A 17,662-nucleotide genomic window follows, 5' to 3' on the forward strand; every position below is an offset into this window, starting at 1 on the left:
TGAACTATCAGACCAATTGTGTGATTGGATTGAAGAGTTCCTAGATAACAGGATGCAGCATCTCTTTCTCAATGGAGAGAAGTCTTCTGAAATAAGAGTGATTTCAGATGTGCCAAAGGGGAATGTCGTAGGACTGTTGCTATTTACAACATATATAAATTACCTTGTGAATAACATCAGAAGTTCACCAAGGCTTTTGCGGATGATGCTCTAGTATATTAAGAGGTTGTAACAATGAAAAATTGTGTTGAAATTCTGGAGGATCTGCAACAAACTGACGCATGGTGCAGGTAATGGCAATTGAATCTAAATGTAGACAAGTGTAATGTCCTGCAAATACATAGAAAGAAATATCCTTTATCATTTAGCTACAATATAGCAGATCAGCAACTGGAAGCAGTTAATTATATAAATTATCTGGGAGCAGGCATTAGGAGTGATTTAAAATGGAATGACCATTTAAAATTAATCGTCAGTAAAGTAGATGCCAGACTGAGATTCATTGGAAGAATCCTAAGGAAATGCAATCCGAAAACAAAGGAAGTGGGTTACAGTACGCTTGTTCGCCCACTGGTTGGATACTGCTCACTGGTGTGGGATCCATATCAGATAGGATTGATAGAAGAGATAGAGAAGATCCAAAGGAGAGCAGCACGCTTCGTTACAGGATCATTTAGTAATCGTGATAGCATTACGGAGATAATAGATAAATTTCAGTGGAAGACTCTGCAAGAGAGACGTTCAGTAGCTTGGTACAGGCTTTTGTTGAAGTTTCGAGAACATACCTTCACCAAGGAGTCAAGCAGTATATTGCTCCCTCCTGCGTATATCTCGAAAGAGACCATGAGGATAAAATCAGAGAGATTAGAGCCCACATAGAGGCATACCGAGAATCTTTCTATCCATGAACACTGCGAGACGGGAATAGAAGGGAGAACCGATAGAGGTACTCAAGGTACCCTCCGCCACACACCGTCAGATGGCTTGCGGAGTATGGATGTAGATGTAGATGGCAATACTCTAAAATGATAACTTCTGCCAGCTTACATGAAGGCAGTATACTGACATGACTCAGAGGTCAGAGGTATTTGCCAGTATCCCGTGGGCAAGTCAATGCTACTAAGTATCTTTGCACCCCGAAACCTTTGAATTAATTCTTCTATCGTTTTTGGCTTGTCTTGATCTGGTTCGATGACTTTATTTACTGTACATGCATCCAAAACTATTCTCACTTTCCCATGTTTCTTGTCTACCACAAATAATGGACTGTTGTATTGGTCTTGGTTCTCTCAATAACCCCAAGGTCAACGATTCTTTGTATTTCCTCTTCTACTGCTTGCCATTTAGCGTGAGGGATGGAGTATTGTTTTGAAAGGCTTGTGTTCCTTAATTTTCAATTTACATTCTACCTCTTTCATGATTCCTGGCTGCTGAGAGAAAACTTTGCTGTGCTTATGTGAGATCTCTGGTAACCTCTTCCGAATCTCTTCATCCAAATGTGTCACATATTCTAGTTTCTTGCCTATAGCATCTTCACTAGGTTGATCTGCTTGTGCTAATCCCTCGTAGAATATCAATACTTGCTCATCAACCGGTTGTTCTTCTGTAGGCCCACCGCATAACACAAATTCACCTGTCAGAACTCTTCTGACTTCTAACTTTCTACCAAGGTCAGTTCTCTCATTTCTTCTGTCCTGTCCTTTTACACTCACTGTGCATTCATCGAAATTTATGATTGCTTCTACTTCATTTAGGCAGTCAATTCCCAAAATAACTGTATGGTATCACCAAAAATGTCGCTTTATATGCTTCTCCCTCTACTTCAAACCCAGTCATTGCTTATTCCTTAATGGGCTTACTTTTGGCACCTACAGCATTTGCAACTCGGACATCATTTATGTGAAAACTACGTAAGGTGGCGTTAGTATTCAGTATCTGTTCATATAGCTTTCGAGACATAGCACGCGCTTCACTCCCAGTGTCAACTAAGGCATCAACATCTAGTCCACACATCTTTATCCTGACTACAATTGGACATCATCAGGAGTGGGGTCTAGTTTACTTTATCCTTTCTTCCTGATCTTAGGCCTCACTATTTATTCGCCTGCCACCTTCTCTTTCATATTCCCTTGTATTTTCATCTCTTCTGGAAAGGCCTTGGAACTGATGTCCATTTCCATGGGCCCTACTTCCATGATAGTCTCCTCTTCCTCAGTTGAACGATTGATTATTAAACTGATTCCATTGGTAATTGTCTTCTTTTTGGCCCTGCTCACCTGCTTGATTATTCTCTTACCCACATGTGTGCTCCAGTATCCCCATCAGGGCTTCTCTATCTTTAAACTTCTGAACACTTTGACCAGTACTTCTTTAGAAATTGTCCTTTAAACTGCTCGTAACTACTAACTTTATCTTTTCTCTTCACTCCATTCTATCTATTGCAAACCGAATTTTGTCTTTGTCTCGAAAATGTGTTGGAAAAATGTCTGTCAACCATTTCATAAAAATCTTCAGGTGCAGCACTCCCTTTGCCTTATATTTTTGTCCCACATGAACTTGTGGATGACGATTATCACCAAACATGAATGTTATCACTTTACCTTCTCCTATAGCTAGTGTTGCATAACCAGTTTATCTGTCAGTCTCCTCAGTTTTCGTTTCTAATTGTTGGATTTCGCTTTGTAAATGTTGTATGCCCTTTGCAATCCTCCTGTAATCTTCGCCCCTCTGCAATGTTATTGCGCTTTGTATATTTTGAGCTAATTCAGTCTGTTTGTTGCCTACTCCCTAAATAGCTATTTAACATTGCTGTTGTTTCTGCATTATCTCTTCGATCTTTCCCCCTAATTCTTCTTTAACTTCTTGAACCTCTTCATGGGCTTTCTTGGTTATCTCTTCTCCCATCTTCTTTGCATTTTTTTAGAGCAGGTTTATGCCTTGCTGGAATCTGCCTTCTCCCTCCTTGCAGTCTTTCCTCACCTATTCCTTATAATTCTGTAATTGTCTGTTAAAATTTTCATGCTCTTGTAGTGTCATCTGAATTTCCTCATTGACAATGTCAATCTTTTCTTGGGTTTTCTGTTGGTTCCCCCGATTTTCTGATTGGTGGCTCTGATTTCCTTATCAGTGGCTTCAGTCTTTTCTTGTGTCATTTTTCTGTGTTCCTTGGTTTCCTGCTTGGTATCCTCCATTTTCCAGTTGGTGGTTTCAATCTTGGCATCAATTTTTTCTAATATCGCCAGTAGCACATATTTCTGTCTGCCCACTACAATGTTTACTACAGGTTTAATTGGTATCTTGAGGTAATTGGTGGAATGAGATAATGGGCTTTCTATTGATAGTCCACAGCCACTGATTCCTGAATCAACTCTATCCTCCTGTCCTATCTCCTTCTTCCCAGATTCTACCTCCAGAATCTCCTGCTTGATTTCAGTAGACATGTTTGGTTACATATATTACATACAGGCAACACTATAAATTAACCCTTGGGTAACCTAAGACTCTTGACCACCTGACAATTAAAACAAAATAATGACAGCAGTACTTCAACTAGCTCAAAACAGAAACAGTACGTGTTTGCACTGGATATATAGAAAACTTCACCAACTTATCTGCATTAAACACCAATGGTAATATTCATCACCTCACACCAAAGCATCAAAAATCAAATAACACCACCAATTAACTTATGAAACCTGTAATCAACAATTAATGCTATAGCATAAGTCTTAAAATCTATTCGCAGCTGTCTTGCTGGTGAAAACATAAAAATATAAAAAATATATGCATACATAGACAAACTACTGCCGAGCCAGAAAATACCGAAATGGAAGGAAAAATTACTATACAATTCTTGTAGCGTTACAAAATGTGATTATACGCTCTGCAGATAGCCTAATTAAATTATTATTGCGCCAGCAGGTTGTCTCGACTGGTTGCATGACGCAAATACTTGCTTCATAATTCAACATTCGTTGCGTGCTGTGTTAACTGGTGGCTGGAATAACCGTTATCACAGTTCCAGTTATATTTTTAAAACCGTTATTGTAAAAGTTATAAATAAGTCTCAAGTTATTTTTTACAACTGAATACTCCAATGGGGTTACAGTTAAATAACGACACAAGTGGAATCCATCAGTTTAGTTATCAGTATCACTGTGAGTAGAGCGAAATGGCAGGAATGTCGTACGAATCATGCCATAACCTTAGCTAATTAACTGCGGGTAGATTTCACTTGATGTTTGAACGATTATTAGTTTTTCATATCATATGTATGTATGTTATCACAGTAGCTATTATAAATATTATCCTCACAGCTGCAGCACAAAATGCAGAACTTCGCCACAGCACTGTTTAAGTTAAATGTTAACAATGTGCATTTTTAAGTATGAAGTAATATGTAAGCTGACTAAAGCAGGTTGAATTCAAAGCTTGTGCTGTTTACTTAATAGAATAAGTTTATGGCCTTGTGATAAAATACAAAAATATACATAATGTGATAGATTCGTTTACTCCTCTATGCTATCCAAGTTTTAGTTGAGATTTGGAAAACTGCTCGATTTCTTCAGCTACAACATGTGTATGAAAAGTTTGACAGTGTTAAATTTCAATAATTAATTCAGTTGGGAAGGGCATACCACAGAATTTGCTGAAACGCCTAAACAAGTCCGTATTGGTAGTGAGAATGATGTCAGATGTAGGAGACATAAATATAAAAATAAAAAAAGCTATATACTTTCATTCTATTATGTCATAAGGGATCATATTCTGGGGCAACTCAACAAATCGAGCAAACGTTTTTAGCATGTAAAAGTGTGTAATAAAAATCATTTGTGGTATAAATTCAAGAACAACATGTACAAACCTGCGTAGGGAACTTCGTATTCTAACCACTGCTTCCTAGTATATTTATTCCTTAATGAAATTTGTTGCAAGTATTTCGAACCAACAGCTGAATACATAATATCAGTACTAGGAATACAAACAATGATCTACATAAAGACCTAAAATCACTTACCTTAGTCCAAAAAGGGGTCCAATATTCAGGAACACACACTTTCAATAAATTGCTAGCAAGTCAGCAACCAATAAAAACTTGGTTTCAGATAAAGCACGGTTTACAGAGAGTTTGAAAGACTTTTTGATAGGCAAGTCGTTCTACTCTATAGATGAATATCTTAACAGGGACTGTTAGACCAGCTTAAGTAAAAATTCTACTATGTTTCAGTTTTGACAGCACTTGGTCACAGCAGTCAAGATCAGGTACCTGTATCTGAAAAATTTATTAAACATGCATAACTATGTTTTATTCTGGCAATGTATTAATCCTGTAAACATTAGCAACTCCAGTTCACTGTAATACATTCATGTATTTTGACAATTTCCTGACAAGTGATGAGGATAATAAGTATTATATTCAAATGTTTTATGTGATACTTTGTCCTCTCCGATAGCCACTGGCTATTTCCATAGCAGTATGAAAGTATTTGTTCATTCCAGTAACCATCCTCTCTGCAAATATCACCGGGCTCTATGACCTCCAACTAGAGTCAGGAACACAGTTACTAACTTCCAGTTTACCTGTACTGGTAGCCATTAACTTACAGAGAAGTAGAACTGTGAGCAAATAACAATAACTACCGGAGATAAATACTGACCTCATAGTTATTTCCATAGTCGCTCTAATTCCTTATGGTAACTGTATTTGTACTACCTGCCCAAACTAAATTGACAAACAAGGCGGTGGCTCAAGGGAACGACCACACATGGCAATGCATGTACTGAAGCCCCTGTTAGCCACCACTCTTACATTAACTTCATTTAACTGTTTGTGCTGAAAGTAGTGATGGCGCACGAAATAGTACACAGTTGTATTAACATATGGCGCGCAGTCTCATAGTTATTTCCATGACCTAGAGAACACCCTCAAAATGGTCTATCCCTCTCCTTCGATGAGTTGACGCGCAAGCGTAGTAAGATCTTTGGGTCAACAGATGGCGTGAGGCACCATTGGCATTTATTGAAATACTTGCCAGTATGAGGCGAGCAGTTATCGCGGTAACCATTACTTCTCAGTAATCGGTTATTTCTATCAGTTAAGTTATTTTTTGCCACCTCTAGTCGCTGCCGCTGGTGTCAATGCCATTGGCTCGTTATATGCGGCGACTTGGCTGTCGCGTCGCTGGCTGCACGCCGCCCGGTGCAATCTGTATAGACGTTGTCGTCGAAGTTCGCTGATTGGTGGACAGGTGGCACTGTGGTCAGGATACTTAGTAGCTTCTCCACGAGATGTCAGCTTCGGCAGCGTGTTGGTGGCTGCTCGGTGTAGCATGTCTACGCCGTCGAAACTCTCACGTGGCTGTAACTGGTGCTGTGTCGAATTACTTCCTGACTGACGTTCTTTGACGCGGCTGCTGGGCTCCGTGCATTATTGCCTACGTATAAGATTATGGGTCCACATTAATTTTCGAGATTTATAAACGGTTTACAGCCGGTTTCGTGCGTAAAGACTGAGCACGATACTTCTTTGACACGTTTGTAATGAATACGCGATCAGTTATGTCGCGATAATTTCTACCCGTGTCTCTCGTTAATATTAACCTCGCACTGTTTTACACACGAATTTCCGTGCTTGTACTCCACAGTAGAGTTTTTAACACTGTCCCTGTCGTCTGATACTGCCAATAGCTTTTAATTATTAGGTGTCAGAACGTTCTATTATCCTGCAATTACATCGTAATACAGTGTCTGAAGTTTTTTTATGCATTTTCACAATGAAAACCATTACAAAGTACCGTTTATCGAAGATACTTTTTCACGAAATTTCTCAATTGTTCATACATACGTAAATTAATGAGAAGTTTTCGTTACTGTTTAAACTTTTGGTGATTTTCTTAATACTGCCAATGTTCTTTCGCGATAAGCACACTTGAACCATTTGTTGTTATTCTCCTCCTCTTATCGCACTGCACACTGTCCTGTCATAGAATGCCACAATGAAACACTCCCTTTTAGAACTCATCGTTATTGACTTGTGGATAACAGCCTAACAGTTTAGAATAGTTCGACCGTGTGCAGCTGATAAAAGCTGATCCGTTAATATTTGAACGGGAGTTGTTTCGTATCAAATCCAACAAAGTCAATTTGAATGTCAGGTAGCAATAATCGGTACATACTTTGTTGTTAGGGTTCTATATATATTGCCTAAACAGCACGAATGAGAAAGTTACTCTCTTCCTCTGACAAAATAATAACGGTTAACTTATCAAAGGTCGGCTATTAATATCGTCACACACCAATATCCTCCATGTAGCACCAACTGCACAATCCTCACTGCAATTCAAATCGTTGGTGTCCGGCGCGGTTATCGCATAATCACGGTATGCAAATGAACACTTAAACATACCGACAAGTCACTTAGTTAATGCCATTTCCGTATTTGCTGGAGGTCACGCCTACGGCGCTGGGTGACACACACAGCCGTTAAACAATGGTAAATGCGGTCACCCATCCTGCCGAAATCCGCCCTGCTCGTTTAGTAGTCAACAACTTACTTTTTCGGAGTCTCAACACTGACTACTTTCTGGCGCACTCGGCTCTCGACTATCGATAGTACCTACTGCGAGCTGCGTGAGGCAAAGATATATTGTTCTCCATATGTAAGGGGCGGTTGACTCCTTAAATGTTGCGCAATTCACGAGAATGCTGTCTGCCTCAAAATATCCTTCATGTTCAAAACTGTTTATTATTCTTTACTTTTTACTCTACAGCTGATGGTTTATCAAATAGATGCAGTAAAAACTTTCATTTATCGCAACACCATACCTGTTTTTCACTAGCAGTGTTATTTTGATGTGTGCATAAAATATGACTTACAAAATACAACATAAAATTCTAAAACTACTTGCACTACATAAAATCCACCATATAATTATCATAGAAACTGTATTTCAATTAAAATCACTTTTAATTTCAACTGATTGTCTGCATTAGTAGTGCAACACTATATGAGCAATTGTCGGTACTACTATACAGGGTGATTCAAAAAGAATACCACAACTTTAAAAATGTGTATTTAATGAAAGAAACATAATATAACCTTCTGTTATACATCATTACAAACAGTATTTAAAAAGGTTTTTTTTCACTCAAAAACAAGTTCAGAGATGTTCAATATGGCCCCCTCCAGACACACGAGCAATATCAACCCGATACTCCAACTCGTTCAACACTCTCTGTAGCATATCAGGCGTAACAGTTTGGATAGCTGCTGTTATTTCTCGTTTCAAGTCATCAATGGTGGCTGGGAGAGGTGGCCAAAACACTATATCCTTAACATACCCCCATAAGAAAAAATCGCAGGGGGTAAGATCAGGGCTTCTTGGAGGCCAGTGATGAAGTGCTCTGTCACGGGCTGCCTGGCGGCCGATCCATCGCCTCGGGTAGTTGACGTTCAGGTAGTTACGGACAGATAAGTGCCAATGTGGTGGCGCTCCATCCTGCTGAAATATGAATTGTTGTGCTTCTTGTTCGAGCTGAGGGAACAGCCAATTCTCTAACATCTCCAGATACTGTAGTCCAGTTACAGTAGCACCTTCGAAGAAAAAGGGACCAAAAACTTTATTGGCTGGAATGGCACAGAAAACGTTCACCTTAGGCGAGTCACGTTCATACTGAGTTGTTTCCCGCGGATTCTCAGTGGCCCATATACAGACATTGTGACGGTTGACTTTCCCGTTAGTGTGGAAAGTTGCTTCATGACTAAACACAATCTTTGAAACGAAAGATTCATCTGTTTCCATTTGAGCAAGGATAAAATCATTGAAATCGATTCTTTTAAACTTATCAGCTGCAGACAGTGCTTGAACCAATTTCAGACGATAAGGTTTCATAACTAACCTTTTTCGTAGGACTCTCCATACAGTTGATTGTGGGATTTTCAGCTCTCTGCTAGCTCTGCGAGTCGATTTTCCTGGGCTGCGAACAAATGCTTGCTGGATCCGTGCTACATTTTCATCACTCGTTCTCGGCCGTCCAGAACTTTTCCCTTTGCACAAGCACCAATTCTCTGTAAACTGTTTATACCAACGTTTAGTACTCCACCTATCAGGAGGTTTAACACCATACTTCGTTCGAAATGCACGCTGAACAACTGTCGTCGATTCACTTCTACCGTACTCAATAACACAAAAAGCTTTTTGTTGAGCGGTCGCCATCTTAGCATCAACTGACGCTGACGCCTAGTCAACAGCGCCTGAAGCGAACAAATGTACTACTAAATGAAACTTTATAGCTCCCTTAATTCGCCGATAGATAGTGCTTAGCTCTGCCTTTTGTCGTTGCAGAGTTTTAAATTCCTAAAATTGTGGTTTTCTTTTTGAATCACCCTGTATTTTGTTGCAATAATGACTCGGTTGAAAATAAACAGTAAATTTAATTACATCTGGCTTCTTTTGACTATTTTTTGCATTTATAACTTTCTTGGAATCGTGGTGAAGTGATGACTAGTGTCAATTAAGTTTCTCTCGACAAGTTCATTCTTTGACTAAATGAAGTATAATGTTCCAAGAAGTTCCTAAGATGCTAGCATGCGAATTACACATCTACGAAACACTGCAGGATCTCACTTCGCTATGCGTTGCCTGTGGTGCAAAGTAGTGCTTATTATGAGTTCCATGATCGACAACAGGCTCTTTTTGATTAGTGTGCAGCTTGAATAAATCTGGCGCACGCAATATTCTTCAATGCTTCGAAAATCTTCTTGTGACCATGTACTGTGCCCACATACTTGCTCGACCACTTATAATTTTCCTGGCCACATATCACAACATTTTCGACGCAAAACGCTCTGGCGTTTGCACTTCAACGAATACGTCCGTTCCTCCAGACATGCTTCGCAACTACTTCTCTGCCTTCACCACTGTGCACTCTTGCCAACGACGATATTGTTACTGTGCTTTACACAATAGAAGCTTCCCTGACATGCTCAGCGTATTTACTACAATGATTTGACACGAATAATTCTTACTTATCCTGTCAACAAAAAATAAAATTTTCATAAACACTAATAAATGAGAAAATTCATTAATACATGTATTTACAAAAATTGTTATGCAATCGAGAAATCAAGGTAGCTGAAATGTACGTAAGGTAGTGGGTTGTAGTGTTGCAAGTTCTCGTAAGAGAACGCGTCAGATGAGCTGGCATGCATCACCAACAGGTCACGGTGACTGACAGGAAGTGTGCAGGCGCTCAACGCCTGTTTTAATGTCCACTAATGATCTGTCATGACGTCATTTTCCTGCCATGATTACGTCGTCGTGTGGTCGCACCCTCAGGGCGTCCATTCATCTGTGCCTGCAGAGATGCAGCATCACCTGTATCGCCACTTTTGGCGCTATTGTTACCTAAAGAAGGGAAACACCTATCATTCTCCTATCTCATTTACACCAGTCTATTTCTCGATCTTAGTGCATACATTGAAGTACGTGTAGAAGGTGTGGGAGCGGCTTGCTTACCTTGTCACGTGACTTTTCCCTTCTTACTCCCCCCCACCAGTTAGAGACCGACACCTGTACAGATGCCTTAAAACAGCATCATTTTCAAATCTACATGAAAATGGTCTGGATGCGAAGGCTACATTCGGTCATGAACTTAAGTAATGTATATATTAGGAAATAGAGCGGCCTTAAATTAATAGAACTGACAATCCACGTTACTGTAGCTACTAAGAACATCAGATCACGAGGGCTTGTTTGGAAAGATGTTTCAGACTGGCCATCTATCTGTCATACACTTTACATGGATCTGGTATCAAGGGTACCTAAAACCAATGTACAAGTTTTGTAAGTCTTTATGTATGATGATGGTAAAATCGTATTTTTTAGTTCAGTTTTGGTACAGATATAGCTTAATGACAATTTCTAATCAGACTTTACAATAAAGACTGTGTCGTAAGCCCATGTAAAGGAGTCTGTGCATGTTGATTTGTTAGTGGATATGGAATAATGTGCGCATTTCTGGTCGTTACCAGGTCAGTATACCTGCTGACAATGTACTCACCGGTGATAGCAGTGAGCCGATTGAGCGCGAACCCTTTCCTGGGGATAGTGGCGCAGGGGGCGGCAAAGTTCACTGCCTACTACCTGGTGAACTACTTTGGAGCGAGGTTCGGTCGCCGTTGGCCCGGCGTGGCCAGTGCACTCTTGGCTGCAATGGCCTGTGTCCTCATCTTCTGCCTGCTGACTGGTGAGCTGCAACCATGTCTCTCTGATGATTTAGCCTCTATCTTATCTAAAAATTGGTTGAAAATCGTAAGATAGATCAGTTAGATGTCAATAGTCAGAGGAGACTGCTGTGATAACCAAGTAGGTCAACTATGAGATCAGTACAGATGGAGCACATCCAGGAATGTTCGCTTCTCTGTTGCTCATAGACTGTGGCAATCAAGAACCACAGGTTAGATATTGACGAAATTCAATAATAAATGGCCATGTACAGTAATGCGTGATGATGGTCAATATGCGCTGTTACAAATTCTAAGGTTTAGAATGCGATCCCCGTCGCCAATTTCGTAGGGTGGAAGGGTTGTACTGCCGTTGATTCTCCTTGGCTTAATGGAATAGTAGACATTTTGCTTTCAGCAAGGGGTAAATAACTTAGTTATCTATTTACAGGAATAAGTCACTGCAGGTAATCGAATTGATCAGGAATGGGATAGAAGGGGGGATACAATACAACAAACGAGAAAACAGTATACTGCCATAACTCGACTCAACAAATACTCAAATATACTGATTAATACACTGTACAGCTATAAGCTACACAGCTAGTCCATAAATTTAATCAGCATGAGAACGGCAAAAATACCAACGATATGATTCACAGTTATACAAACACAAATCTACTGAAATTTAATCTAAATCATGAAGCAAGTAATCGCTAAGTGAATATTCAGCTGCTTCGTCGATGGGGGAGAACAAAAATAGGGCAAAAAAAATAGAAGTAAAGACGTGCCAGTTATGGGTAAAAGACCGTTTGGTGGAGCTAGACGGTTGTCTTAGTGGTTTACAACTTCTACTTGATGTCTGTTGTTGGGGAACAGGTATTTTAGTACATAGAACGAGATCTATTCGAACTGATAGGGACAGATTAACAGCTTCATTTATCATAATCTACCCTATAATTTCCTAGTCCAGTATTATGGGAACATGGAATTTGTAAGAGTAACTGTTGATGCAGGTACAATATATAGCTACAAAATCTAACCTGTTTTGAAAGTGGAGACCATCGGCAGTTCATAATTAAATACAAGCCTGGAAACATGGATTCAACCCAAAAATCCTTGCTGAGAAAATATATGAAAACTTATAATTATAAGTTATTTTTGTTGTAAGCAGCTGATGATGTTTACTATGATTACACATGAAGTGGTTGTTTAAGAAACAGTAAGAAATTCAGTTACAAGAGATGAACAAACTAACTTTACAAATTAAGCACTATTTTGGTAGCAACAAAGAGTAAATGACGACATATAATAAAATGAAGTTTTCTTGTAATATGCATCTGTTTGAAAATCTGGACTAACCCACTCAATTTGCTATGACAGTCATCTTAGATGACTACTCAAAATTAATCAATTTTATCAGATAACATCTGAAAATTGGAACCCATTTTATTTGAGGGTTCACTTTAATTAACAGAAATACAAAGACTATTTACTGTCAGAAGATGCAAAACATGTTATATGCTATATCACAGTAAGTAATTAGCTTTATAGACAGACATTATTACTGTGTGTGCTGAAACGAAAAATTGTGATAACATATGATAGAACCACACAAAAAGATTACAAGGAATAAATGTTACTATTGATGCCTTTGTATCTTTTTTTTAATATTCAAAATTCTTTAGAATATGTGCAGAATTTATAGTATTGATACATTATTCGATCATAGGTTTATTTATTCGCAATATACCAAACACTTGTCAGTTGTGCATTTAAGGATAGTATCTTCCAGTCATTATTGTTAAATTGCATGATGTGTTGCAATACAAGTATAAGAAATTTATGGGTTGTATACTTATCAATTAATTGCCTAGTCCAATGAACACACTATTTATTTTAAGGTAATTATGGTACCTTTAAGTCCTTGTTACTCAGCGTTTGGAGCTTTTAAAAACATGAAGTAACTGTAGTTTCACTTGGCAAGAGCGAAAATGGTTGAAGTAAAAAAAGGAGAAGTAAAATGGTGCACTAGCTTTGATTTTAGGTTTTAGCGTAAACTGTTCACACAGAAATATAATACTATGACTGTCAATAACCCAGATAGAATATAATGTAAATGTAAACAAAAATATTGAGCAATTTCGAACAAACTGGTTTAAGAAGAGGTGTAGTATATCAACAAAGGAATCCAACCATTTAAGAGAAAATGGAATCCTGGATTTGAAATTTGATTAACAAAACCATACTGATCAAATTTCAACTGTTACCATTAAATTAAGAACGTATGTCTGAAAGCTTTATAAAAATGAAGTAAAGGGTCAAAAGGAGTTGCATATATAATGAATTACAGGATGGGTTTATTTATCAGCTGTTTCTTCACACCTATGTATGTGCATGTCAGGCTGGATTTACATGTCTACCTCAGAAGTACAGTAAAACAAAAAGCTAAAACCGAAACTGCACCAACAAAGTTTGCAAAATTCACAGACAGATGGAGCACATAATCTATCTTCCACTCTGTTAGAGTAAGGTTGTGGTGGTCCTGTTAAATCGCTGGTCCAGGGAAAGATCAAAATGTTAATACAGTAGCTCAATCTATTGCTGGCAAGTAAATGTATGTCTCTTCCTCAGAACTGAACATACAAAAATTCCCGTTTTGTGCAGCGCACGTCGCAGGTGCAGCCATCGTGATGGCGACCATGCTGATGCAGTTCAGCACCGTTGCCAACGTGGGCATGGTGAACCTGCAGAGCATCGAGGTGCACCCCACTTGTCTCCGCCAGATCGCCACGAGTGTCGAGTGGGCAGTTGCCGGGATTGCCATGTCTTCCCTGCCCTACCTGGCTTTGATGGTACGTGAAATGTAAGATGTTGCACATCAGTAGGTGGAAAAATAAGCCTTACTGCTCGATTACAAGGTTGTTCATCCAAATTCAGTAGCAGACACTGCAGGAGAGGTGTTTTGGACCATACAGAGGTATGTTAAAATTCTGAGAGCACATGATCGAAGAAGCGTCAAGTACAACAGTAGTTCGTCCGACACACACTATCTGAAGTATCGGGACACCCCCCTGTAATGCGGAATTGACCTCTAGATGTCGCGAGAAGCAGACGCGCCAATATAAAACGAGGCGAGGAGTCTTGTGTTGTAGAGAAACAGTGACAGCTGAATTTGACTTTCAGAAGAGTTCAGTGCTTCGATTGTGGACAGTCATTGGCTATTACCTGAGTAGCGTATCATCAGGGACATTTCAACTCCTCTAAAGCTGCCTATGTTGACTGTTGGTGATGTGACTGTGAAGTGGAAACGCGAAGGAACGATCACAGTTAAACCAAAATCAGACAGATCAGACATCATATACTGATGGACAGGGACCATCGAGCATTATGGAGTTTGGTCGAAAGAAATCGGTGGACGTACTGACATGGGAGTTAAAAAGTGATTTCAGCAATTCAGCTAGCACATTGACGGTACATATGGAGTCAAAAGAATGGAATACAGTTATCGACCAGGTGTTCATAATCCATCCATTTATGTAATCAGTTCTAAGCGACACTTGACGTGGTGTAAAGAATGACGCCACTGGACATTGGATGACTGGAGACGTGTAATTTGGAGTGATGAATCGCGCTATACCCTGTGACTATCCGATGGGAGGGTTCAGGTTTGGTAAATGCCTCGAGAACATTATCTGCCGTCAATGTCTAATGCCAACACTGAAGTATGGAGGAGGTGGTGCTACCACATGGTGGGGGGGGGGGGGGGGTTCTGGGATTATGGTGTGGTCCCCTTACTGCGTTTACGGAAACGGTAAAGGCAAAAGGATATGAACACACTTTACACCATTATATACGGTGTACAGTAGCGCAACAGTTCAGAAACAATGACTGGATCAACATGACAATTCACCTTGTCATAAACCAATGTCTGTGAAGCAATGGTTTGTAGACAGATTAATTCCTGAAATGGACTGGCCTGCCCAAAGTCCAGACCTGAATTCAACAGAACACTTTTGGAATCTGTTAGTACTTCGACTTCACTCCAGATCTTCTCTGGTTTCGGCTATTGAGGAAGGATGAGTTGCCATTCCTCCACATACATTCAAACTACTCATTGAAAGTGTCCTCATTGGAAAGGGTGAAGGGAGGACACATCCATTATTAACTTCCACTTATAGGTGATGGAATACTATTGGTAGGATAGTGTAAATCTCGTGAAAAAAAAGAACATTGCGGTAAAATCAGATATTCTGTATTCAAGTTCATACCGAGATGTATCGGCAGTAATTCTGCCGGAGCGCCATTCTAAACTGTAGCAGGAGAGAGTGACACCATAATATCGTTTTGGGATGTTCATATAAACATAGATATAGCAGATTTATGCAATTATTATCGCTTACATTCCCTTAACATGAGGTAAACAATGGTCTCCATTGACAATGGACCTAATACAAAATGTGAAGAAATCAAAACGACAGATCGAATATGTCTCAGAAAATCACTTTGTTGTAAATTTTGTAAGGGGTCCGTACGCCCTTACCATAAGTTTGCACTCTGCACAGGTCGATAGGGCAAACAATCGATAGTGTCGGGTTGCGAGAGCGAGTAAGTTGAGTCATTTCCTTGTTGCGGCCGAGCCGTGTAGAAGCCTGTTGATATAATGCAAGGCTGTACCGACAAAGGGAGTGGCCATCGCCGCGGTTTAACCCCTTTGTGTTAGAATAATATGGGAAAGTGAAGAAGTACAATTACGAGAGTGATCAGTGATATTTGTTTGCCGATATTTTTGGTTTCGCGTCTACCGCGCCGGCATCATTTGGATTGCAGTGTTGGATTGCAGTGCAGTGATTGTATTAGCGTGTGACGATTATGAATAACGAAGAAGCCTGTGCTGAGATCAGCCGTTATTAAATATGTATGACGAAGGCAGTGGCTGTCTCCTTCTTTTTGTGTTTTTTGAGACGAATATAGGTTCTTGATTAGTGAAGCTGTGTTGGCGTTCCTTCTTGTCACCAGACATTTCATTATTACAGCATTGGAGAAGGACAAAATGGAATGTAACAACTCCGTAGCAGTCAAATCCGATTGCCAGCCCCATTAGGTACACGGTCACATTAATTAATAGTTATTTGGGCTGCTATCAGATCCCGATCGAGCGGGATACGTAAATCGGACTTGTTACAATTTTCAACCAGTATAATTACGAATTTGAGACAAAAACTGTAAAAGTTAGGTTATAGTTCCAATACGACAGATAAATTCCAAAAAAATAACTGTGTTTTTCTCTTAGACGTATTTCTCTCTCGTTGATACTTTTTATAAACCAGCGTAAAAAATATGGACCACATCTGACAAGGTAGAATTTAAACCTGTCATATTGCCCTGGATGGGATGGAAAATGAAACATTATTTACGATCCTCGGAGTATTCTATTTTCCTGAAGGTCAGAGAGTTGTTTGTACAGCGCCTGATAGTTCAGCTGTATTGAAATTCTGTACATTTGGGGAAATACTTGGTGGTCATAACTAAACTGGCAGTGTTCCTAGCACATCACAGGACGTTGAAACATCGTACGTATATCCATTAGCTGGCGCGCTCGCGGGGTGTGCTAAAAAAAAAGTTTCACTTTCCGCCACAGGTGAAAATATAGAGCAGCCAGAATGTGATGTAGGTCCAGGGAAAGAAGGATAAAATGTGCTTCGTCCATCCAAAGAATATTCCCCAGCCCCATGTCATCCAGTCCTGTGCGTGCCACAAAACGAAAGGCGAAGTCACGGCTTTGTAGTCTATCTTGGATCTTCATTTTGTGCACTTTGTGAATCTCGTAGGGGTACCAGTGAAAATCTTTAGAACAATTGACCAGGGAAGAGAGAATTTCTGTGATAACTTGAGCGGTGTATGCAAATTTTAAAGTGAGTGCTGCACTTCATCAACAACTGCCATGGGAATGGGCTGCTTCCCTTTCCCATCTGCACCACCATTGTTCACCTGTTTCTTCAAGTTAATTGATCGTATTCCTTAGCCCATTTACTATCATGGGGCCTCTTCGCAGTTGTTCCTGTCGGCGATATACCCACCCTGCAGCGATGTTGTTGCTGTCGTTGTGATAAAACAGCTTTGCCAGCAGTGTACGTCTTTTTCTCAACGGCCATTGCGTTTCATACACCCTGTACACCAACAGTAACTTCATAAAAGAAATCAAAACCTATCGCCTAGTGACATACACCATACTGACGTCAAAACATCAGACATTTCACATTCTGACTGCTTACAGTGACATATTTTCAACTGGTAGCAGCAAGTACAACTACAGGTATTATTTTTTTCAGCATTCTTTACAGGCTCAACGATTAATGGACGTACCTACGATGTTTCAGCTTCCAGCAACTTGTACAACCTGCACTGCACCTCTTAAAACACCATCACTAAAACTAC

The 17,662-nt window shown here is 39.7% G+C and overlaps 1 protein-coding gene across 1 annotated transcript in view; it reads left to right on the forward strand.

Annotated features, from left to right (window-relative positions):
* LOC124789248 (solute carrier family 22 member 7-like) overlaps positions 1 to 12,427 on the forward strand; it is a 110,490-nt gene extending 98,063 nt beyond the window's left edge. Inside the window, exons 7-8 of the mRNA XM_047256543.1 lie at positions 11,033 to 11,247; positions 12,399 to 12,427. Of these exons, the coding sequence (XP_047112499.1) occupies positions 11,033 to 11,247; positions 12,399 to 12,427 (244 nt within the window). The remainder of the gene's footprint in view (positions 1 to 11,032; positions 11,248 to 12,398) is intronic.
* The last annotated feature ends 5,235 nt before the right edge of the window (positions 12,428 to 17,662 follow it).

The sequence above is a fragment of the Schistocerca piceifrons genome, chromosome 3 (assembly GCF_021461385.2).
Source record: "Schistocerca piceifrons isolate TAMUIC-IGC-003096 chromosome 3, iqSchPice1.1, whole genome shotgun sequence".
NCBI classification, from domain to species: domain Eukaryota; kingdom Metazoa; phylum Arthropoda; class Insecta; order Orthoptera; family Acrididae; genus Schistocerca; species Schistocerca piceifrons.